The sequence below is a fragment of the Pagrus major genome, chromosome 9, assembly GCF_040436345.1.
Source record: "Pagrus major chromosome 9, Pma_NU_1.0".
Taxonomy (NCBI): domain Eukaryota; kingdom Metazoa; phylum Chordata; class Actinopteri; order Spariformes; family Sparidae; genus Pagrus; species Pagrus major.
Genome location: NC_133223.1, coordinates 11472138 through 11496255, shown reverse-complemented (window position 1 = coordinate 11496255; position 24118 = coordinate 11472138). Strand labels below are relative to the sequence as shown.

General features: G+C 40.1%; 1 protein-coding gene across 1 annotated transcript in view; it reads right to left on the bottom strand.

Annotated features, from left to right (window-relative positions):
* nalcn (sodium leak channel, non-selective) overlaps positions 1-24118 on the bottom strand; it is an 80949-nt gene that overhangs the window by 11328 nt on the left and 45503 nt on the right. The window contains exons 16-26 of the mRNA XM_073473909.1: positions 9619-9755; positions 6929-7070; positions 6631-6704; positions 4439-4540; positions 4260-4329; positions 4006-4097; positions 2797-2919; positions 2421-2477; positions 1738-1858; positions 1523-1654; positions 924-1091 (exon numbers count right to left, since the gene is read on the bottom strand). Coding sequence (XP_073330010.1) covers positions 924-1091; positions 1523-1654; positions 1738-1858; positions 2421-2477; positions 2797-2919; positions 4006-4097; positions 4260-4329; positions 4439-4540; positions 6631-6704; positions 6929-7070; positions 9619-9755 — 1218 coding nt within the window. The remainder of the gene's footprint in view (positions 1-923; positions 1092-1522; positions 1655-1737; positions 1859-2420; positions 2478-2796; positions 2920-4005; positions 4098-4259; positions 4330-4438; positions 4541-6630; positions 6705-6928; positions 7071-9618; positions 9756-24118) is intronic.

Below are 24118 nucleotides of genomic sequence, written 5' to 3'. Positions count from 1 at the left end.
TAATGCTTTATTTTGTCACTTAGCTTTCTAATTATTTCATACAGTTTTCTCTCAATCAAGTGGCCAAAAGTAAGATAAACAGTGAGAGGAGAGCGAGCTATGTTATACACATTTACATACATTTGCCCGCAGTACATATTGACAGGGATTAACATGAATTGCAGTTTTTAATATGATTCCCTTTTTCTGCTTCTGGGACTGAGCAAATGTACTGAATAATTCGGTGGTGGTGATTTTGAAAATGGTTTTCTTCTACAATTATAACCATCTGGGAACCAGATGAATCTGTGAGCTCATGTTTTATGTGATCTGGCAGATGCATCTGGCCCCTCTCTTGTTTAGACAGATTCAGGCCAATCACAACCATTTATCTAATATAGGTCGGGTTTCAGACATTGACTTTATATACATTCTGTGGTTTAAGATGACGTTCTGTGAGGCATGTAATTTTAACATGAGTAGTAGGGTTCCGATGTATGCAGAAAGCTAGCGGTAAAAGAAAAATTTTATTTATTTGATCTTAGCAGTCCACCAGAAATTATTTCTGAACAAATGCGGGTCAAGAAACTAGCAACCCAGTTGCTGAATCTTCACTCATATTAGATCTACAAGGCCTAAAAAAGACAGTTATGACGTCTGTAAGGCAAGGACACTACTGCACTGCTTGTGTTTCAGTTTAGCAAGACACTGTGTTAACTGGCAACTTTTGGAATAGATGGAAGCTACATTGCAAGTAGTTGTAGCATTGATTCATGCTGATCTTGGTATCAACGTTAGTAAAAGCAAAGCTAGTTTCCTTAAACTGTGGGAGCTAACAGGATTCCATGTCTCTTGTCCTCTGAGCTGTGCATGTTCTGCTGTCACATTAGCTATCTCAGTGCTACGTCAAAAGTTTTGTTGCTCTGATTCTACCAACCACTAACCAGGAAAATCTCCTTGAATCCTTTGAGAACCTCCCGCACCACCTTCCTCATCTGGGGTACCAGCTTGAAGATCCTGAGCGGACGCAGGCAGCGCAGCATCATCAGCAGCTGAGCCCCAGACTCAGGAGGGACGTCAGGAGGCAGCCAGCACAGGAAGATCAGGCTCACCTACAAGAGACACATAGCAGGGTGGCGATGAGCAGTTAGGGGGAAGGGAAAGCACTCAAAAGATCATAAAGTTGCAATCTCATTATTTGTATAACAACCTTGTAACTGTCAAATTCCTTTATCACAACCAACCTGAGACAGTCATGTTGTAAAGCAACATCACTGAACAAAGACTTAATCAGCTTTTTGCAGAATATTCATGCAAATTAGATGCACATAAGAAATTGAGTTGTTTCAGAAGGGTAATAAAATGTGAAATGATGACAGTCAGGTCACCAAACTGAGAGTTATTAACAGAAATTGGCTATTATTTAAATAAGACAAATGACATGTGATTGGTCTACCCTCAAGGACTTTTTCAAGTAAGATTCCTCCATTTATTTATTATAACCCTTTTTATGTTTCAATGAAGCAGCCTCGAGATTTCTCACAAGATAGATGAAGATGTCCATGACTCCTCCAAAGTCTCTGATGACAGCTGTGGGGGTGAAAAACAGACCGTCGGCCATGATCTTCAGGTTGAGCTCGATGCTCATAAAAATCACGAACACATACTCCCCAATCTGAAACAGAGGGTACGGGTGAAACAGCAATCACACATCCGCTCGCTTGTCCATTTAGCCATTGATCCATCTGCTTTTAATACCTGCAGCATGGGGACGTGCATGACCCTGGTGAAGGGTGATTCAAACATCATGGAGATGCAGGAGCAGATGGTTACTACAATCATAACCCAGTCCAAATAGGTGACAAGGCCCAGAAGATCGCTGCAGGGACACAAATTAACATGGTCATAGTTTTTTTAAGCTTAAGTAGGTCAGGAAAGTTATTTGGCTTGCAAACCAGCAAATATAGAGGGGGAAGACAAGATAGAGGGAGGATATGTGAGGAGAGGTATAAGAAAGTGAGTGAATAAATCTGTGTGTGTGTGTGTGTGTGTGTGTGTGTGTGTGTGTGTGTGTGTGTGTGTGTGTGTGTGTGTGTGTGTGTGTGTGTGTGTGTGTGTGTGTGTGTGCATGTGTGAGCAGCCCAATCTATTCTCCAGCAGGTAGTCAGTAAAAATCCCCTGGCACCAACAGTATCTGATACAAAGGACTGCCTCTCACTTTAATAATCAGACTCCATGCTCGGCTGAATTACAATTAGGTTGCATAATGGGTGAAATCTATTTCACAGCTCTTCTTCACTCCACAATTTTCATTCCTTATCACTGTTTTTTGGGGAAGCACAACAGGCAGGCAATTAAGCTACATAATTAATAAGTATTCCACTGTTGTAGAGCGAACAGATCAATAGAGAGCGAAGGAATCAATAATTCATCACACTTACTACAGCTGGTGGTATTTGGTGTTTTTCACCACTCCTGTTATGGGGTCAGTTTTGGATCTAGAAATGAATTCATACAAAGAAAACAAATTGTCAACATTTTGACAGAAGAAAAAAGCAAAATAAAACTGTCTTGTGAGTCAAACTCACACAAAGGCATCTGTTTCTGCTAATATGCTGCAGATAAAACATTGTAAACACTAGTACGACATTGGTCTGAAGAAATCAAAGACAGGTGGGTAAATATGAGCTCTCTGAGGAGTCTATTGATATCATGTTACAATTGTTTAATGCTGAAGTCCAATTAAAGACCATTCAGAGCTACAAGAGGCTGCTGAGAGAAACATCTTTAGACCATATATAGATTGACTGATCTTACGCATTGAAGCGAGCCCGAACAATCATCCTGCAAAAGTTCCTGAAGCGGTGCTCCCGCCCCACGATGAAGAGCGGCTTATCAAAGTAAGGATGATTTTCTCTCAGCTCCTCCTCCTGGACTTTTCTGCAAGGCCAAACAAGCACAGAGATGGGACAAAAAGCAGTTATGATATAGTTATGATGATATTAGTGGTAATGTGTTACAAATTAGAGTACTCAGATGACCTTTTTGCTGAAATGAGTAATGTAATGCGTTCGTTTTGCAATTCAAGTGATACGTTATTTAGTTACGTTTTGGAATAGGTTATCTGTTAGTGTGAGAACTTCACCCTAGTTCCCTGTTCCTTTTGTTGCCACGAAAAAGAAAATCCCTGATGCATTCGCACCATTTCTGTTTCTCTCCTACTTCTTGGCAGGCTGTACGTAGCCACCTTCAGATGTGTCAGTGCGGTTGTGTTGTGTCAGTGCGCAGGTGTAACTCAGCTAGCAAGATGGCCAGAGCAGCGAGGGCAGCCTAAAACATGATGTACTGTAGGCTATAGGAGCCCATGTTTTCTTGTTTTCATAGAGGCAGCTGCTAAAACTGTATGTTTGGGTTAAATTTGCTGTCGGATCGTTAGCAGCCAAAAGAAAGAAGCTGCTACCTGTCAGGTAACGTACCCTCACTTGCTGTTTACTTTGATGTACTGCAAATAACTCAACCTTTTCATTACAGATGAATTGGAAAAAAATGCGTGTTGTATGAATTTGTAGGCTACTGTATAGGCATGCTTGTACCAACTTTATTTTATGTTTTATAATCAAACATGAAAGATTAATTAAGAGTCGTGAAGGGCAAACTGCACCTGTCATTCCTGTTATGGTTAGCCTGCAGAGCTACAGTACAGATAACGGGTTGTAGAGTATGCTATCCCATGTTAGCAGAGTAAATAGTTTAAAGAAGGAAGTGCATCTTCTGGACAATATACCTAAGCACCAGTAATCTCATAATGTTATTTTTTAAAGCAACACTACCAAACATGCTTGTTGTTTTTGTCTTAGGCAATCCTTGTACATGTGCTCTTATGTGTTTTTACTGTAATGTCTGGTCTGATGGAGCAGTTCTCTTAATCCAAAACAAGTTTCTCCTAGACAATAGTAGTAATCTAAACCTCACCAAACCTAACCTTAACTTTACAGATTGTCATTAGATGGATGTGTGTGTGAATACCTTTTCATTTCTGCTTGTTCTTTCTTCTCCTGGATCATTTTAATCTCACTGTCCTCTCTCTGTGCGTTACGATAGCGTACTGTACTGGAATGCTGGAGAAAGAGGCAATGAAGTTATAAGACGCATTTTAAGGAATACTGCTGGAACACACCACACCTTGTCTGAAAACCTTTATTCTGAGAACATTCAAGCTCACAGTACAATATGTTTGTGTATGTGTGTGTGTGTGTGTGTGCGCGTGTGTGCATGCTCACATCCTGGGTGAGCGTCTCCAGAGACTTCCCTCGGCTGATCCTCTGACTAGTGGAGCCATGTCTCAGAGATCTGTAGATGCAAAGAGCAGACAGGTATCACATAGCACTGTGCGTGTGTGTAAGATTTCACATGATTTCTATATGTGTGTGTGTGTGTGTGTGTGTGTGTGCTTTCAGACCTGCGCTCTTGCCGTATGTGATGCTGGACACTGAGTATGGAGCGTTCTTTGGCTGGCTGGCCTTCAAAGGATCCACTTAGCATACGCTGTCTGGTACAAGCCCTAGGGAACACAAACACAAAATAATTTTGTTTTTTTCACTCCTCATAATCAATATAAAGAGGATTAGAAAAAAATCTGAGGTCACCAGCTGCATCTGGTCAACAAGCTATACATGGCCTTCTTCATTCTGGGTTCTTAAAAGTGGCAATCCAGGCTCTCATTATGAAACAGGTTTCAAACATTCCATTAGTCTAGTTAGTGTTAGTGTGCGCGTAATTCTGGGCAACCCTGTGTGTTTTGGCTAACAGCAGAGTCATGTACCAGAACAGAGCTAATGACACTGTGGGCACCGGCAGTGTGTGTGTGTACTTTAATCATTTACGGAGACTCGGAGCGATTGCTTGTTTATTGGCAGTAAGCACGCATGAGTGCCTGCGTATGCTGTGTGTATGTTTGCCGATGTTGGTGTGACTGCGAGCCTAATTGTGTGTTTGTGTGGATGATGGCAGACCAGACAGAACGTGTTATGACTACTGATATGCTGTCTATCTTTCAGACTGACTGAATGCGGGAGGGGGGAGCGAGCCAGATTGGACACGGTGCCGGAGAGCTAATCTACACTTAGTGCCAGCTCTGCCATGCTGAACAGCAAATTATCCATTTACTTCTACGCGACAGTAAATGAGTCTGAAGAGGGTCTCTGTGTGTGTGTCTTTGCTTGTGTGCGTGAGACAGAAAGGGAGAAGCAGTAACAATACCAGAGTGCTGTTGCAGCAGAGCTACATCAAATATGCACATACATTATTGCTTTCACCCACACAAAGACTGGCATGCATTTCATGACTGTGGATGACGCATACTAAACACATCTAGCTGGGGTCTCCAAGGACAGCGTCAATCCGAAATCTTATGATCTTATGATTAAAAACAAAAGAGAACAAACAACTGACAGTCAAATGTTGAGAGCTGCTTAAAGTTGCATGTGGGTTAAAATTAGGTTAGATTTATTTAGAAATTAAACTTTTTTTGACATCTTGGTTACATGCAACTTTAGTTTTGGCAGCATTTCAATGAGTTTGGGTTTCAATACTACGGTATTCAGTTTAACAGAATACTGTAGTATGAAAATTGATTGTAGTCATACCATGTACATTTACCAACCTATGGTATTGTATCATACCATATTAGCATTATAAAAAAAAATATCTCTAGTTTATATCAAGTTTAATGTCTGTTAGGACATAATATATTATGAAATTATTAATAAAAAAAATAATGAAGGTTTTTTTCAACTAAAAAAGCCCTTCTGTTCTATTCAATTAAACATATAATATGTTACTTTACCACATCAAAATGTCTAAAAACAACTAGACCATTGTTATATGTTTTGTGGAGTTGTGTACTTACATTATCCCAAATTTTTAGGACAATGTTCAGAGAAATCCTGTCATGGTTTTGGGTTTTTATTTCAGGTATTTCCTATTTTATTTTGTATTTTCAATATTTTATTTTTCATCCTTGTATGTCATGTTTTGTTTTGCACTTCCTGTCTTTGTCTTTCTCAGACTTTTTCTCCAGTTCACCCGTGTGTCATTTGTTAATGAGTCCTTTTATTTAGTTTGTTTTCCCTCACTTCCCTCCTCGTGTGTCATCTGTGTTACAGCTTTTGCTCCCTGCGCTTTTTTTGTTTGTTCTTGGTTTTGTATTCTTAGTCTTGTCTTTGTCTTTTGCCTGATTTTGTCGCTTGCTTTTTCAATGCCTGCATTTAGATTTTTGGATTTCAACTTTGTTAATAAACTTGGCCTCTTGTTTTTTGACCTGCCTGCCTCTGTGTCTGCTTTTTGATCTTCACCTTTTTGTAAACCATAACAAATCCATAATTTTACTCAAGGTATTGGTGCGTTTCATGTGGTCGCCTGTCACTATAACTTCTGCTAAAACACCCAATGATGATAACGGAGGAGAAGGAAGTCCTTGAATGTGACTAAAAGTAACATGAATAAAAAATCATCTTCAAACTGGAAAAAATGTGCTTTAAATGTTGTTAAAAACAATAACAAAATAAAATTTAGCTAAGTTTATACATAGATGTTTTCTGATCTGCATACCAACAAAAGCATGCTTCTTGAGGAGGTGTTAATGTGTCTTACCGCAGGATTTTATTGATAGTGGTTTCCTTTTCCAGGAGGTTACGAGCTCGGATACTAAATATCGACCTGCGAAGCTGAGAGAGCCCATAGTGAAAGTCCATTAGTCAGCAGTTTGTTAAATTGAGTGCACCATCCAAAAACACACCATACACACGCCTGTAAACATTAGGGACAATTTGCTCCTGCTATTTTATTTCTTACCGCTGTGATTCATCTGCTGTAGATATGGAGCCGTGAAAACGGAGTTACGTGTGAGATAAAGACAGTGAATGAGTAAAAGAACGAGTGTGCAAAGTACCTTTTGGTCGATATACTTGTTGTCTTCAATGGCTGAGCGTTTGGAATGGTCACAGGAGGAGGATGAAGCGGATGGGAGACGCCGGAACAAACAACTGGTGTCCTGCTGCTGACGATCAATGAACTGCTTCATAAAACTCTCCCTAGAGTACACATCAAACGGCACACACACACGAAGGTGATGAATTGTAATGCGTTGTTTCCTACTGAAGAAATCCATACACTTAAAAGATAGAAGAAACAGAACATTTGTATTGGAACTAAACCATCTTGGTGCAAATTCAGCTGCAAAACATGTTAGAGGAATCTCTTGTTGCAGCAGCCTGGCAGATGGGCTGCAGAGGGGGATTTCTGGGGGAGTGAAGGACCCAGCTGTGCAATAATCAGCAACTAATTTATGAAATTGATTATGAGGTCCACTGTGCTGGATACAGTTTAATTCTGGCTAAAACTGCTCTCTTGCTAAACACTCCACAAAGTACAAAAGGACTTCTTGCAGAATATCATTGCATATTATCTACTAGGAACAATTCTGGAAAATGGAAATGTCTGGAAAATGGTGCCAACATTGACAGGTTTGACATCTTTACTGCTTGTTTGGTTTTTCCACAATAAAGTGGAAATCACCCCTCTGTAAAACATTGTTTATTTCCTTTGATTTAAAGTGTCTGGGTATGATGGACATTCTATCTCAATATAATAACCCAGTTCTTCTTCCTTTTATGCCAAACTCTGACTCTTACTGGTGCTTGAAACATAAAATGATTCATTATAAAACCAATAATAAGTATATGCCAACAAATGTTTTGACTAGATATCCTGTTTTTAGAAAAGCAATATAACTATTTTTTATTCAAATGGCTGGAGATCACACTTTGTGTTATAGAGCAAATTACCTTGACATTTCGTGAACAACAACAGTCACTTCCTGTTGGCATTCTGGAGAAATCTGCTACCTTTTTTATTTCATATAGAACTATTGATGTTTCTGCTGTGTTCATTTTGCACTGTGTTGCTTGCTAGCATCTTTGATATCTACCCAATAGCGACATCTAGGACTAACTTCTAGTCTTGGGTAAATTCAAACTGCCATTTTCCTTAGTCTGTGGCCCGCAGCTAAATTAGGAAGCTCCTGCGTGAGCCAAACTGACATTTAGGTCTTCAAACCTATCTCATGAAATATATACTATATACAATGCATTCAGAAAGTATTCAAACCCCTTCACTTTTTTCACGTTTTGTTATGTTGCAGCCTGATGCTAAAACCGTTTAAATGATTTTTTCCCCTCACCAATCTACGCTCAATACACCAGAATGACAAAGCGGAAACAGAATTTTATACATTTTTATTTATTTTTATTTAAAAGGAAAAACTGATATATCACATTGACAAGTATTCAGACCCTTTATTCAGTATTTAGTTGAAGCACCCTTGGCAGCGGTATGATGCAACAAGCTTTGCACACCTGGATTTGGGGATTTTCTGCCAGTCTCCTCTGCAGATCCTCTCAAACTCTGTCAGGTTGGATGGGTACCATCGGTGGACAGCCATTTAAGGTCTCTCCAAAGATGTTCGATTGGGTTCAAGTCAGGGCTCTGGCTGGGCAACTCAAGGACATTCACTCCTGCGTTGTCTTGGCTATGTGCTTAGGGTCATTGTCCTGTTGGAAGGGGAACCATTGGCCCAGTCTGAGGTTCTGAGTGCTCTGGACCAGGTTTTCATTAAGGATATCTCTGCACTTTTCTCCATTCAGCTGTCCCTCAACCCTGACCAGTCGCTCAGTCCCTGCCGCTGAAAAACACCCCCAAAGCATGATGCTGCCACCATAATGCTTCACTGTTGGGATGGTATTGGGCAGAGAATTAGAATTGAGGCCAAACAGTTCAATCTCGGTTTCACTGGACCAGATAATCTTGTTTCTCACAGTCTGAATGTCCTTTAGGTGCTTTTTTGCAAACTCCAAGCAGGCTTTCATGAGTCTCTCACTGAGGAGAGGCTTCCATCTGGCCACTCTGCCATAAAGCCCAGATCGGTGGAGTGTTGCAGTGATGGTTGTCCTTCTGGAAGTTTCTCCACACATCTCTGGAGCTCAGGCAGAGTGACCATCGGGTTCTTGGTCACCTCTCTTACCAAGGCCCTTCTCCCCTGATTGATCAGTTTGGCCAAGCAGCCAGCTTTAGGTTCCAAAACTTCTTCCATTTTCGAATTATGGAGGCCACTGTGCTCTTGGGAACCTTCAATGCAACAGATTTTTTTTTTTTTGTAGCCTTCCCCAGATCTGTGCCTCGACACAATCCTGTCTCTGAGCTCTGCAGGCAGTTCCTTCGACCTTGTGACTTGGTTTTTGCTCTGATATTCATTGTCAGTTGAGACCTTATATATTTCCAAATCATGTCCAATCAATTGAATTTACCACAGTTGGACTCCGGTCAAGCTGGAGAAACATCTCAAAGCTAATCCAGAGAAACGGGAGGCACTTGAGCTAAATTTCAAGTGTCATAGTAAAGGGTCTGAATACTAAAATTTCCACTTTGTCATTTTGGTGTATTGAGTGTAGATTGATGAGGGGAACACATTAATTTAAACAATGTCAGCATAAGGCTGCAACCTAACAAAATGTGAAAAAAGTGAATGGGTTTGACTACTTTCTGAATGCACTGTATATAAATTGACTTGGTGTGTGTGTGTACCTGATCCTGGGCACGGTGAAATCGGACGGCAGCTTGGAGATCTTCACCATCTGAGGTCTGTTGGGGAACTTCTCAAAGATCCTGAGTCGTAGCGGGAGCTTCTCTTTGGTGTCAGCGTTGGCTTCACTTTGCTTGAGCTAAAGGGAGGGAGCCAAAAAACCAGTTCAGGCACTGAAGAGCACACAGTGAAAGGGGAAAGTCGTCCACATGATGAGAATGAAGAAGAGAGGGATTAAAATGGGATACAAAGGAAAAGGAGGCCACAGTTGCTATAGCTTGGGTGTGGAAAGTTTTGGGATTTTGACGTTACCCTTGGTAGTCATGGAGAAAAAGCACAAGACTAAGCCTGGTATTGCGAAAGGAGACGCAGAGGTTTTATCAAGGACTTGAGGGTGCAGCTTTACGTTTCTGCCTGATGATGGCAGCAGCACACTTGCTTACAACACACACACACCACATACAGGACAGACAACCACATTTAGGAGGAGATCCCACTTACTTTTAGAAAAGAATGGAGAAGGCAACAAAAGAAAAAGCAAAGATTACTTTGGAGTGGTTAATGGAGAAAAGAAAAGGTAGCGACAGTTAGAATAATGTGCATGTGTGCAGGCTGAAGAACTGTGGTGCAGACTGGAGGAAAAAAAAATGACAAAGGGAATGAAACCAATTATTTCTATTTAATTACATATGGGGGAGGCTGATTGAAATTCCCTTGCAGGTATTCTCTGTCTGGGTGCCTGGAGATAACCCCTGATGCATTGCAGATTAGGCCTGGAAGTGAACTGCCATCTGGAGCAATGGTGAATGGCAGCTTATCATTCTGAGCAGGAAACTGCTGTGAAATATATTGACTGGGCTCGGTGAATGTTTCTCTGTCTGTCACGCCATTTTTTTCTGTCTGTCTACCAATGCAAACATCCCCTTCTCACTGCTTGTGTATATTGGTATTTTATGTTTGCGCTTGTCTGGCTGCGAGCGCCCAAATGACTGGAACAGCCCCTTGTATTTGATGGCCGGGGGAAGGAGGGAGCTGACAAAGGAGGGAATGGAAATCTGTCTATCCATTTTCTTTTTCTAGGAGACTAAAATGTGGGAGCTTCTTTTTTACCCTGAGTGGGTGAGTGGCGTACTGTGAAGACGGAATTATGCACCAGCATTTGCTTGCCTAGGCTTTCTGTCTATATTCCGACTCCCAAGATAGACACGGGATGGAAAGAGGCAGAGACAGAAGGAGAAAGAGCATGAGACTAAAACAAGTAAAAGAGAGAAGCAGGCAGAAGGAAAATAAGTATGAACAAAACTTAAGGGATGATTACAAACAGGCAAGTGGATTGTGGATCTAATATGGCTTAAAGCAATAAACAAAACACCTTCTTACAGTGTCTCTGCTTCAGCAGTATAGAATTGAAAATAAGATAAAGTGTTGAGCAAAATAGTGAGCTTTTTTCTAGCGCTGCAGTTCTCTGGGTGAAACTTGTACAAAGTGCTGCAGTCATCTCAAATACTACCTGTACATTTGGTTGCTGAATTCCCAGCAAGCAAAACACACAAACAAAATATCTCAAACAAACATGCACACATACAGTACACGCACGCACACTCACAGACACACGCACTGCAGAATTACTATGGACCGTATTGTTCCCAGAGGTCCTAATCAATTGGGCCAAGTCAGCGAGATGTACAGTTTAGCCAAGGCTCTGCACCCTTATCTGCAGCAGTATCCCACTACAGCAAAACTTTCCGTGCCATGTATTGTCCTTTGCTGCTCTCAGTGTTCATCTCCCTTTCTCTCTTCTATTCACATCTCTTTACATAAGTCTGCTCAAGTCTCAAAATCTTTGAACAGATTCTGTTCACTGCATCCTTCCTTACTGATCTCACATTCTTCCACCCTTTCTATTCTCCCTAAAAGAGGAAAGCGATGAAAGCTGCAGGGAAAGGAACAGACATTCAGAATTGCTATTTTAATATTCTCTTATAAATAGACTGGTGTAGTGTGAGTGATGCACACTCATTCATGTACTTCAGGTTTTCTCTTTATTCATTTTTTTTATTTGCTGCATCTGGGGACCCACCTACTGTGGAAATAAATAAGCCAAGGTTGAACTGAATTTAATTTCAATTTATCTGGGAAACACAAATCAGATTCCACTTTACCATGGACCACTTAAGATTATTACTTTTGGAAAAGTGCAATGCCTTATAGCAAATAGTGTTCAGGAGGTCAGCTGCCAGCAACAGTACTGGGCATGTAGTTTCCTTAATTATCTATAGTGTGTAAGGCTGTTCAGTTTAAGGTTTACCTGGTTAGGAGATGCACTCTTAAGGTGCCACATCAATAGTAACTGTATGTGCTAATACATTGGGCCTTCAGTCTGGTCAATACATTGGATCAATAAAGCACACATTGACACACCAGAACTCAGGAACAGAGCACTTACCAGCAAAATCTATTCTCTACTGATTATTGGTTTTACGTATCAGAGAAGAGGAAACCCTTTCTCCCATATATGTGGATACATGACTATATGTGTTTTTATGTGCACCAAGCATATTTATTTCTGTCAGTTGCTATAATCAATATCACTATATCAACACTGCATAACATGAGTATTTGTATACCAGTATATTTGTATGTGAAAGGTATATTTTGGAATAATGAACCCACATAGAGCTATTGCAGAAAGTCACAAAACAGAGTAAGTACACAGCAAAACATACATTATAGGTCTAGTTGTCTTCAGATGTGGAAATGTCACTGTATATATTATGCCTTTAAAGGCTAAGCACCTGTGTGCATGTGTGCATGTGTGTGTGTGTGTGTGTGTGTGTGTGTGTGTGTGTGTATGCAGGAGTGAGACAAAAGTCTGTGTGCATGTGTGTAGGAGAAAATGTCTCTGTGTTTCTCTTCATGTCACAGTGAATGGTTGATGAATCAAAACTACTGCCTCGCTTGCCACAGATAAGATTTAGTGTATTGTGGTGTAACAATGGAGCCGAGACTAATGTGTTTTGCCTTGAGACCCATTCAGGTGACCTGCCACTGCTTCCCCCTCCATTCAAGACAATTTCAGGCTCGGCTGAGCTAGAGAGCTTTCCGTAAGGGATTTCCACAGCTTTCCAAACCATCGCTACGAGAGTAAGAAAAACCAATGGTGACCATTAGCATTAGACCGAATTCAGTCAGAGCCATAGTTCAGTAGAAGCATGAAGGGTGAAGATAAAGTAGTCAGCATCACAATGGCCTCAGACAAGCTGCTGAGGAGTCTTAGACAGTATGATGTGAAAACCAGCTGGGAGGAAAAGCATTTCAAATAAAGAAAAATGCTCCTCTTTTTTAAGGGACAAAGAAGTAAAGACCCTGCAAAATGACACAACTTAGTACTGTCTTCAGTAATAATACCTCCATGTAAGGATGATAACATGCTAGATGCTCAAGCTGTCATGACATCTGTAATTCACAGCTGAAGGACCAGGTCAGTTTCCTGTAATGCACCTCCATACTGACAGCATGATGACAACTACGCTTAGCAGAATGACCAAACCCTCTGCTGGTTGGACTGCTATCTGTTTGATATCTGTACGCTTAAAATTATTCGGTTTCAAGCTGACCTTCAAGTAAGCAAACAGAACACTAGTCCTACTTGGAAAAGGAAGCAAAACGTTAATAATTAACCTTATAGCCCTTTAAGGGCCCAGACACACCAAACTAGCAAAGAACTAGCAGTGTCAAAAGCCGGCTGTTGTGACGCCTCAAGTCGCCTGTATCTCGGCCAGAAAGCTGCAGTTCAACAGACTGCAAAGTCTATAGCCAATTGGCAAACTAGTTTGTACATTCCGCACCTGCATGGTGGTCTGTATTTGTCATTCGAAAAGGGAAACCGGAAGACTTGGGACTGTGGACATCATTTTTGCACCACTCTTGCTAATATAGACCCTTCTAATAATATGTCTGAAAAAAAAGTTGCAAATGGCACTGGCGAAGAGGGGAAGGCAAAAATGATGAGGAACCACACTAAATTGGTGAAATCATGACTACTACAGCGACAGGCTCAAGGGGCTTTCCCTTTCTTTTTCCGTTTCTCTTCTCGTGCACTGATACGCTTAGCTGAACAGCCAATCAGAGTGATCTATCTCACCAATGGGCTCTGCCACTGATTCATCATTCTCAGTCAGCTGAAAAGCTGGTGGCTGACGGGTGCCAATGGTGAGGGACACACCACAAAAAGTAAGGCCACAGATCCTCACCGACGGCCAACATTGGCATATTGCCGACCATCAGCCTGATATGTCAGTTCCTTTACAAATGATCTAACTGTGAGCTAACAACTTGAAAATCACTAATATGGCGGCTTTCATTTCTCTCAGGCTTTCTGGTCAATGGAGCACTTCAGAAAAAGTCTTCATAAAAAGCACAATTAATGACTCTGATAGGCTTGTGAATACGCATTTTTTCCATGTAATTCTTTTGATCAGTCCTCTGAAATATGCCTTAGAGGCATGCAAACATAGAGAACGAATATATATGAGAGTAGCCAACGGAACAACAGAGAAACTGAGGAACACTTGCCTTCAGAACTGTTGCCCACACAACACTCGCGAGTGCCTGTGGGAGGTTGTACGTACTGTAGAGTCATCTGTATTTTACCATTCATACATCAGAGCCTGCCATTCACCAACAACACCAGACAACAGCTGTACATGTGTGGGAATGTGTGTATGTGTGACCACAGATTGCACAATTTAATATTAATACAACAAAGCCTTACTTTCTCTGCAATCCATCATTCAGCATGGTAGTTACTTATGCAGCACAGAGGAAGAAAATGAAGCTTGTATGTACTGTATCTATGTCTAAAATGTAAAATAAAAAAAAATCGGGCGAAATTTCAAAACATGTGTGGTCGCTGTTACACATGCTAACCTATTTGCACTCCATATTCCCTCATCGTCTTGGTTGGTTTCCCAGGGCCTTGGGCCAGTCCAGCTGTAATACCCTAAGGTGGAAGAGCTGAGAGCGAGTAACAGGGTCACCCTCTCCTCTCATTAGCTAGGTAATGAGCCGTGCTGTGGAGCTGCTGTAAAGCCACATGGCCTGTAAACCTCTAATAGCTACCTCCAACACACAAAACTGTGGATACCATTAACACCATTGCCACAGTATCCAAGACTACATGGCGTTCACTTGTGTGCCTTTAGGTTCAGGTCTTGTTTTGTCAGGACATCCTTAGCCAAGTGGTTAAGGCTCACACCATACACAGTGACAGCTAAATCTCTGGCTGGGAACATTTGTTGGATGGAATTCACCTCTCAACCCCCCATGTTACCTACCTGTCTTCACTGTACACTATCAATAAAGTCAAGCAAATAAAATAAACTTGAAAATAAGGTATTGTGTTGTTTTTGTTGTTTTTAAATGTTTTGTTTCAGAAAATGATTATTTTTAATGTTGAAAACAGACACAAAATATTCATAGGGTATACTCTATTTTAAAGTATATTCAATTCAATATTCATGTGTTAAACAAATAGCAGTGTAGATACACATCTTCATCCTCTTGGTCCAAACATATCACATCTGTGTGGACATCTACTATAAAATGGAACTAGTCAACAAAATTGTGCCTTGTCATTTGTCACTGTTCTCTCAATTGCTCAAACCAGACATTCACTTAAGCACAACATCTGAGAGCAAAACTGAGTCCAGATGCTTTTTAATGGCTACTTAAAATTGAAAAAATCAAGTGAGAAGTAGGGTCATTTTCTCATGGGCATACAAACCATCAGACTTCTTTTTGAAACCCATGAAATTGGCCCCTGCTCACCATTACAAGAATGCAGGTTTATGGCACTTCCACATTGGCTTAAATTTTCAGACCCGGAAGCTCTGTCTACCATTTATACTATCTGTGGAGTTTACGAAAAACAGGACAGTCTGAGCAAAATAAACATGTATACGATACATTTTATACAGCTTGCTATTGTACCTGTGTTTGTGTGTGCTTGTACTTGTCAGTGTCTGTGTGTTCATGCCAGTTTGAGAACAGGGCAGAGGCACAGGGTCTTGAGTGCCTTCCAATAGAAAACTGAAGGTGACATTCAAAAGATAAGAACACATTGTATTGGGATTCTCCAAGGGGTACGCTCCTTTCTTCTCCACTCCCTCTTTCTTCTTCGCCTTTCTTCTCTAGCACTAAATCCCCAAATAAGTCCTTGGTCCATTAAATCACACAAATGGAGGACAGGCTTTTAGTTTAATTCATAAATAATGAAATCCTTGGTGGGAAGCCATAATACAATCACTCCAAGAAGCATTTGATCAAGCTAAATTCTCTTTAACAAAATGTACATTCAATGCTGAGTGCCTTTTGTAATGTGGTAGTAGCGGCGCAGAGCAGAGAGCAGACAATGCACATGTACAAACATGCCACCCGTACACACATGCACATACAGTATATCAATACTGAGAACAATCAGGTGTTAGTTGGACAGAAGAGCCATTATCTTGGTGACACTTTATGTTCGTCACAGCTGTATAACAGTGACTACTTATCCTAAACCTCATTTATACCCAAAGCAAACATCTTCTCCTTCCTCTCCCTCCCTTCCTTGTGTTTATCTCTTCCTCCACCTCTATCACTCCCACCATGTCACTCAACCACCTCCTTCTCATCCTGTTTGATCTATCACAGCCAATGCCAGATCACACACTGTTCGACTGACAAATATGGAACAAGAAGATAGACGCAACCTAACTGACGACCACATGCTGTCACTGCCATGCTTCTCTCCACGCCAACTTTGACAAGCCTGACACACTGGGGGCAGCAATCTGATTACCTCTGCGTCACATCACACCCTGGTCTGTTGAGCTGCCCGCAGTGTTTCTTTAAGGATGTTCATCTGGTTGTGAGCCCTCCCTCACAACCATGTCTGTTAAACTGATAATTTATTGGAGATCTGAGCAAGTATCATCCATCATCATCCATCATACCACAACTGTTGCCCCACATAGACCTCTGTGGTACAAAGAGAGACACAATTATTAACACACACATACCCATTTGTCTGGTACAGACATAAATCCTTAAACAACAACAAATCCTGATTCAAATTTTGCACGAGTGTCCTTGCACTAGATGGCAGTGTGGTTAGATGATACAGGCTATAAAGCACAGCAGTCCGTCTTTTTCAGTTCTGAACCTCACGTGGTCAGATAATCTGGAAATCTAATATTTACCACAACAATTATCCTTGAGTGTGAGCGGAGGAAATCCTTTCCGAAGGCCATTGTGGTTCTGGCTCTAAAATGACAAGGCTAGAGGCTATTGGGTGCACACATGAACATGAACATGATCCATCTGTCCTTTATGCTAACACAGAGCTCAGCCTCGACAGATACAGATATTTGTACATACGTACATGTTGAATTTGACACATCAATATAAGCAATCCTTATATTAAGCCACAAGCTGAGTGACTGCTCTGATGCTAAGTTTGAGTTCAGCTAACTTAGGTCATGAACATTTAAAGTTATATATTCATAAAATGCTGAAAATGGTATTTATCAATCATCATCAATCTTTTTATACATTTATATGAGATTTGGGCTAAATTTGTATTTGTCATCCCTATTGAAAAAATACGCAGTCCTAACTCATTTCCCCTGTGCTTTTATTTTCAGATCTACAAAACTGTATGATTGTTTTATCAGAATGTGTAACTGTTAAACTGCAACTTTACATTACCCTACTGATACAATGGATATATGTTTTTTTGTGATAATGTGATAAAATGAGAGCAAAATGTTCATGTTTCACTAAAAATGTAATTAAAAACCAAATTCTGAAGCCTGCCAGAAATTTACTTCACCGTTTAACTTAAGTCTCTTTATTATCAAGTCTTTGTATATTTCCAAAATGTTGAACAAAATTATTATTGTAACAATTTTACAATGTAGTAAAAAGAGAATACACTTAGAAACTAATTATATAGGTTAAGTTAATCTTAAATATTTTATTATAGAACAATTTGTGACAAACAACTTGAAAATCAGTTGAAAGTTCAGTGACTTATGTAAATTTAAATACCAGAGATGCTCAAAAGTCATTTTTTGCAAGTCCAAGTCAAGTCTCAAGTCTCTTGTAGTTGTAATGAGTGTTGAGTGCCATCCGGTCTGCTTAAAACAGTGCATAGTTTAATCTGAGGAATTCAAGGCATGTACTGTATTATCATCACTCCTTTATCTATTAGCATAGAGTATTATCAGCACTGATTAGTTGTTTGGTATATGATCACCCTGAACAGGTCATTGCAATGCAATATGAAAAACAAAAACAAAACAAGCACACAAAGCTTTCCTTTAAAATTAATAACTGTATTTTGCTTTGCAATGTAAATACACAGCTACAGTAGCTAAATGCAAAACACTAAAGCTGCCAAATAATCCAAAATATACTGCAAGTCCATAAACAGGAGATATTAAAACATAAACAGGTTTGTTCACAGAGATATCTACCATTTGTGAAAATTGGCACCTTTCTTTGTGTGACAAAAATGATTCCTTGCATGAATATAAAACTCATGATGAAATATCACTAACCCTTTTGTGGATACAATTGTCTGTGTTGTTGAACAGTAAACATCAGCTGACTTTTATTCCTGAAAGAAATGTTTGTGTTTTGGAATGAAACCCATCAAAACCATGCTTTTCTCTACGATGTTTTTGCTTGCCATTAATAGGCAAGCTTTACATGTAAATAGCACACTGTGTGACTTAAGTGTGACTCAAGTCCAAGCTGCAAACTCGAGTCCCCATCTCTGTTAAATACAGATATCCATCCTCTCTTGATAGACCAACATGCATTGGGAAGCTCAGCTTCACCTCACCAATATGGCAGCTAAATTAACGCATCATTCCTACGACCAGCAGTGTTAACTACATGTATACATCTCTGATACTGAATATCATATGGTATTGAATGGTCTTTTGAGTTAAGGTTGCATTGTCACAATTGTGTCTACAAATGAATAACTTAACAACAGGCTTACAACCAGTTTCACTGCCCACAGTGATGCCATGGTGCACTGAACACTTTTACATCACCGCAGTGACGTCAAAACGTAAAAATAAGCAAATATAATATATACAGCAGGTGTTGAGTTGGTCTTTAAGGAACTGAAACCAACTGTATTTACCATGTGGTTACATTGTTCAGATGATTAATACAACTTGTCAGTGATTCATAGCGAACAAACAAGGTCATGTTTTACTTTTTGATAAAATATTTTCTCAGACATATCTGGCATTCCTGTGCTTACTCATCATTTGACCTATGCTGATCTGCAATATCTGCAATAACCTAATACCTGCTAATATACAGGCCTGGCTTATTCATCAATCAAGCTCTACTCCAAACACAGACCTAGCACTCCAGGTACAGTATATGTACAGTGTATTTGGTGGCTACCTGACAGACCTGCTTATAGGTCAAGAAAATTTCTGTTTCTCTTTTCTAGTCATGACGAGCAATAAAGAATCACCTTGAGCACAACAAATAAGCACCGTAATTGAAACGTTAATAGGCAGCTCCTCATTTTGGTTACATTAAGGGCAAACAGAGATGTAAACCAATGATTTTAAACCATTACCGTGCCCACAAAGAGCTCATACTGGCACTGACAAGGCTACATCCTCTCCTGAAAAAGAAATTATCAAAGGACAGAGTGAGAGGTCTCAGAGCTCAATGTGCAAAGTATTGAAATGTTGGTTTGTCTGCATGCATTATGTAAACAAACTGCAGATGAAAGAGAGCTAGCTATGCTTTTAGCTTTTCTTGCTTTCTTCCTCACTTTTTACTTGCACAATTTCCCGAATGTGCACATATCCCAAATGTGCTCCTCATGACTCATCTACCTGGCCTGAGGACCTGTTTGATTGCCAGGCACTTCCACTTTCACACAAACACACAGAGAAATGCAATAAAAATAAAAAATAAAAATTAGTGTGTACGCAAAAACGCACACATATTTATCATCGCTGACAATTCATACCCATACACACACAGGGAGACACACACAAACAAACACACTATCATCACCATCTCTGCCCTTAGGGGTAAACACCTTCTTCTTCATTTGGTTGATATCTACCAGCACAGGATAAACAGTTTCCCCTTTCCCCGCATCTCCCTTTGGTCCCGAAGACATTGCTCTGTGGGCAGGAATGATTTGTTGGATGAAAATGGGACATCAGTCTCCCCCATCACAAAGCCCACCAACCTGTGACACCATAGATGAAGGGAGAGCAATCTCGGGCAGCAACAATGTCCAATAGATAAACTTGTTTTTCAAATCAAATGCAGCTACTGGCCCGTTCCTGTTGTCTTCCTTTGTATCTTGGTGGCACTTCAAGTGCAAGTCAATACAAAAAAAAAAAAAAGTAATCTTGGAAAAGAGTGAAGGATGGCAAGAAAAAAGGAAATGTCAGCTTCTTCAGAGTAAATATGGCAATCTATTAATGGTTTCTTCAAAGTTTCTTTCTAGCATACATGACTCACTGCCATACCTCGTCGGTCAATTATACAACAATTTAGCAACAAAGCTCAAAAAACATTCTGGAGACATGCAGTGTCCCTAATTCAACAAAATAATGAAATAAAAAAGGCTGCATTGTGCTTTTATGCTGACTGAGTCCACTTATAGAAAAGGAAACAAGCCACAGTCACTGCCATGATCGTACAATGATATCAGACACAAGCCTCTGAACCATGAAGTCATTATAAGTTAAATTAATATCCATTCAATTCATAGTTTTCCATCTAAAGTCATACTTTACCAAACTAAACTTTACCTGACCAAAATGTAACTTTTTACAATTTCGTGTTTCAGGGTTAGCGTAAGGTTTAGGGTTTGCAACAAAGTTTTTTGCTTTAGCATATCATTATGAAGTAAATATGGATTGTGCAGTGTAATAGCTTTGGAAATAATGACATCATCTGCGTTTGGGTTTGGTTCTCTGTACCTTCCATTCACTTTGCTTTTTTGTCTCCCACCACCGGCAACAAAGTCTTCTGGGAAAATGAAGGCTGACAGGTGATCCCGTCCAGCTCACAGCTTGACACCACTTCTATCTGCTTTTAAGTCTCCATTATAGACCAAATGAATGGCTAAACTCACATTTTCTCCTATGTTGTTGGTAGTTGTGACTATGAGGAAAACAAAAATGATCTAGTTGTGTTTGTGACAGCGGCACCAGCAATAATACCACTTGGAAACGGTAGGGGGACAGACATTGTCTGTTTCTACTTTAAATGATGTCTCATCTCATCTCATTTTCTTAACCGCTTTATCCGTGAGGGTCGCAGGGATGTTACCACTTTATCCCCCCCTTTCAGGGGGTTGTGGTGGTTACTGGAGCCAATCCCAGTTTTCATATGGGCGGAGGCCAGGGTATATCCCTGGACAAGTCGGCAGCTCATCGCAGGGCACTTTCTGACGGCAGAGGCTGCCACATAAGGAGCTAACTTCCACATTAGCATTTGCCACCTTTATTTGTCGGAGGGAATGTTACTGACCATGGCCATCGCAAACACTTATGCTTTGTGAAAAGTTGTTCAGTTTGACTGTACTATTGACAGATTACATAGAGTGCACAACCAGTTTCTGCTGCACAGTATACATTTTTTAAATGATATTTAATGAGAAAGTCACTCTCTTCTCATCAGCTATGAACATAAACACCCCTGGGAGGGTGATGTGCGTGTGTATGCCCTCATGCACACACATCAGGGGGTGGGGGGGTCTATTTCCTCCCTTCACTTCTGCTTTCCTCTGCTGTCTACCTTTCTCCTGTTCCAGACTTCATTTCATTAAAAAATTCTTGCAAACCTAATTTCACGCAATAAATGCATTATCCTAATCAACACTGATGAGTGGAGGATGCACTGGTGCACGTACACATAAGTCTGTGTGTGTGTATGTGTGCACATAAAGATGTGTATGTTTGTGTGTGTGCCACTTAGAAATTCCTGTTAATTCTGTGCCCCTGGCTCATCTGAATGATGGAATAAACTGGTTGTTCATTAGCTGCAGCCCTGCTTATTCTCGCTTCCCTAATTATCAATGACCACTCTTTATGCCTACATACATGTGTGTTTTGTGTGCACATGTGTGTGAATACTTTATGCACCTGTGTGTAGCAGAGTTTGTGTGTGTATTTAAAGCAAATAACTTTAATTCCTGTTCTCAGGCTGTGATTATAATGCAAGGATTAAGAAGTGTTTTACTTGCCAACAGCTCACGTCACACAACATTAAAGCAACCTGATATTACAGTACAGCAAGCTAACACTAATCTGCTTGATCACAGTGTGGCTACCCATAAGCCTCTGTGCTTCTGCTGGTGTTTCAAGCGTTGACACCGAGATGAAAAACCAAATCAAGACAAATGGTCTGTCGTAGTTGACAGATGCAAGTCGTTCCCTCCAAAGGCAGGGCTGCAATCAGCATACAAATGATGACGGATGTTTTTAGCTACATCCCTTATTGATGATGTCATTATTAAATCAGCAACATGGCCAGACACAGTAGTCCTGTTGCTTCACGCACACCTGCGACAGTCAAGGAAAAGTAGCTCATATAAATAGAGACGTTAACCAGCCCTGGTGACGCCATGATGACAACCAAAAGGTTGCCCATGCTGATCTGCTTCATTAATGATCCACTGAGCACAGATGTCGGCACTGATGAACCCGCTATTTATATATATTTGGGTGGATGCAGGAAATATTGCCACTTTAAAACTACCAGCTTTATGAATCTAAAAGGTAAAAGCTGTTTAAGTGCAGTCTTATAGAACCATTAGAAGTTATATGTCTCTGAAGCAGTCTGTCACAGTTGATGTAACTCTACAAATCTGTTAACAACATTAGTTTTACTCTCAGCTCTGACTCATGAGGTGATTATGTACGTACAGTATCTTCCACCAAACACACTGTTTGGCCTCTAAGGTGTTTTTTTCTGAAGGTCTAAGCAGGATGTCATATGCCATACAGACTGCAGAGCCCCTTGAGGCAAATTTATGATTTTAGGCTTTATAAATAAAATTGACTTGGATTTATATGTGATGACTCACAGGGATTCCCCCTTCTATATTTATCAACTGAAGCTGCTTTAACAGACTCACAGAACTGTTATAAACAGGATGCTGCCAACGTATTATGCTTAAAATAAATTCCCAAGGAGGGTCAGTCAAACTTTTGGTTGACTGGACAACATTGTTAATAAACACAGGGGATGGCTTAAGCCATTATACCCAGGAGAAAATTATGGAGAACTGTAAACGAGTATTATACAGTATGGTGATCACCAAGAGGTCCTACTTTAATGTATTACATTATTGAATTCACTATATTGAGTAATAATTTAGAAAAAAAAATCTAAATTTTTGTCAACGACCTCATTTCCTTGACTAAGACGAGACGGTGAAGAGCTAAAAATAGATCTTTAGCAATAAAAACTTTTGTTTTCCTTGACAAGACGAGACGGGACTAAAATATTATCCGTGGAATATCAGAATGTTAACCAAGCTTATAAATTTGCTAAGGTTATGTCAATGTTACTGGCCAGTTAACTATGTCAACTTGTGGCAACGTTGGCTCAGCCTAGCTGGAGGTCACTCACAAAAATAGTTTGCAGTAACAATGGCAGCGATGTGGTAATGAATGAATGAGCCTGGCTTTCAGGCAAGCGTTGGCTGGATTCATGTGTTAGCTAACGTCAGCTTGCTAAAGCAAAGTTAACTTTTTGGTCAGGCAAGTGAAATTCTTTATCATATTGTCCTATTGTTTGAGTGATACGTATGGGGAAAAAATGTTGGTTTTCCGACCTGCCCAATGTGTCTAAGGTTGCATCGCCTGTTGCTGCTGTTTATAGCCTGCAAGTTTATTTATTTATATCTTTAGACAAACAGATCAATTTGTTTTCACTTATTTGTCCTGACCAGAAAAAGCTAAATGGCAAACCAATGAATTACTGATGTTACTATCTAGTGAAATTGTTATTTCTAAAATTACACAACCATTTATTTGGAAGATATTTGTGTATTTCTTTACTTATTTGTAAGAACAACCTACAAGGCAAGCTGTCTGCCATGTTTGCAAACATGGAGGCAAACATGGAGGCTTACTGGCCTAAATGAAAGAGAGCAAACACTCCGACTTATGACTTTTTGTTGGCTAAAACTGGACTAAAAGGTTTTGGACTTCATCAACTAAAACTATGAGGGATAAAATGATTAAAATGTGTTAAAAACCGTTAAGCATTTCCGTCTAAAGAGAATGCTAAAGCTAAAATAACTTCAACAATTAACACTGACTAAATCACACTAAATAAACTAGAATGACACTCAATAAAGCGTATACCTACGCCAAGGCCCAGCAGTCCACTTTAATGCAATCAAGCCTCATTCAATAACGAACTAGATAGCTCTGTGTCACT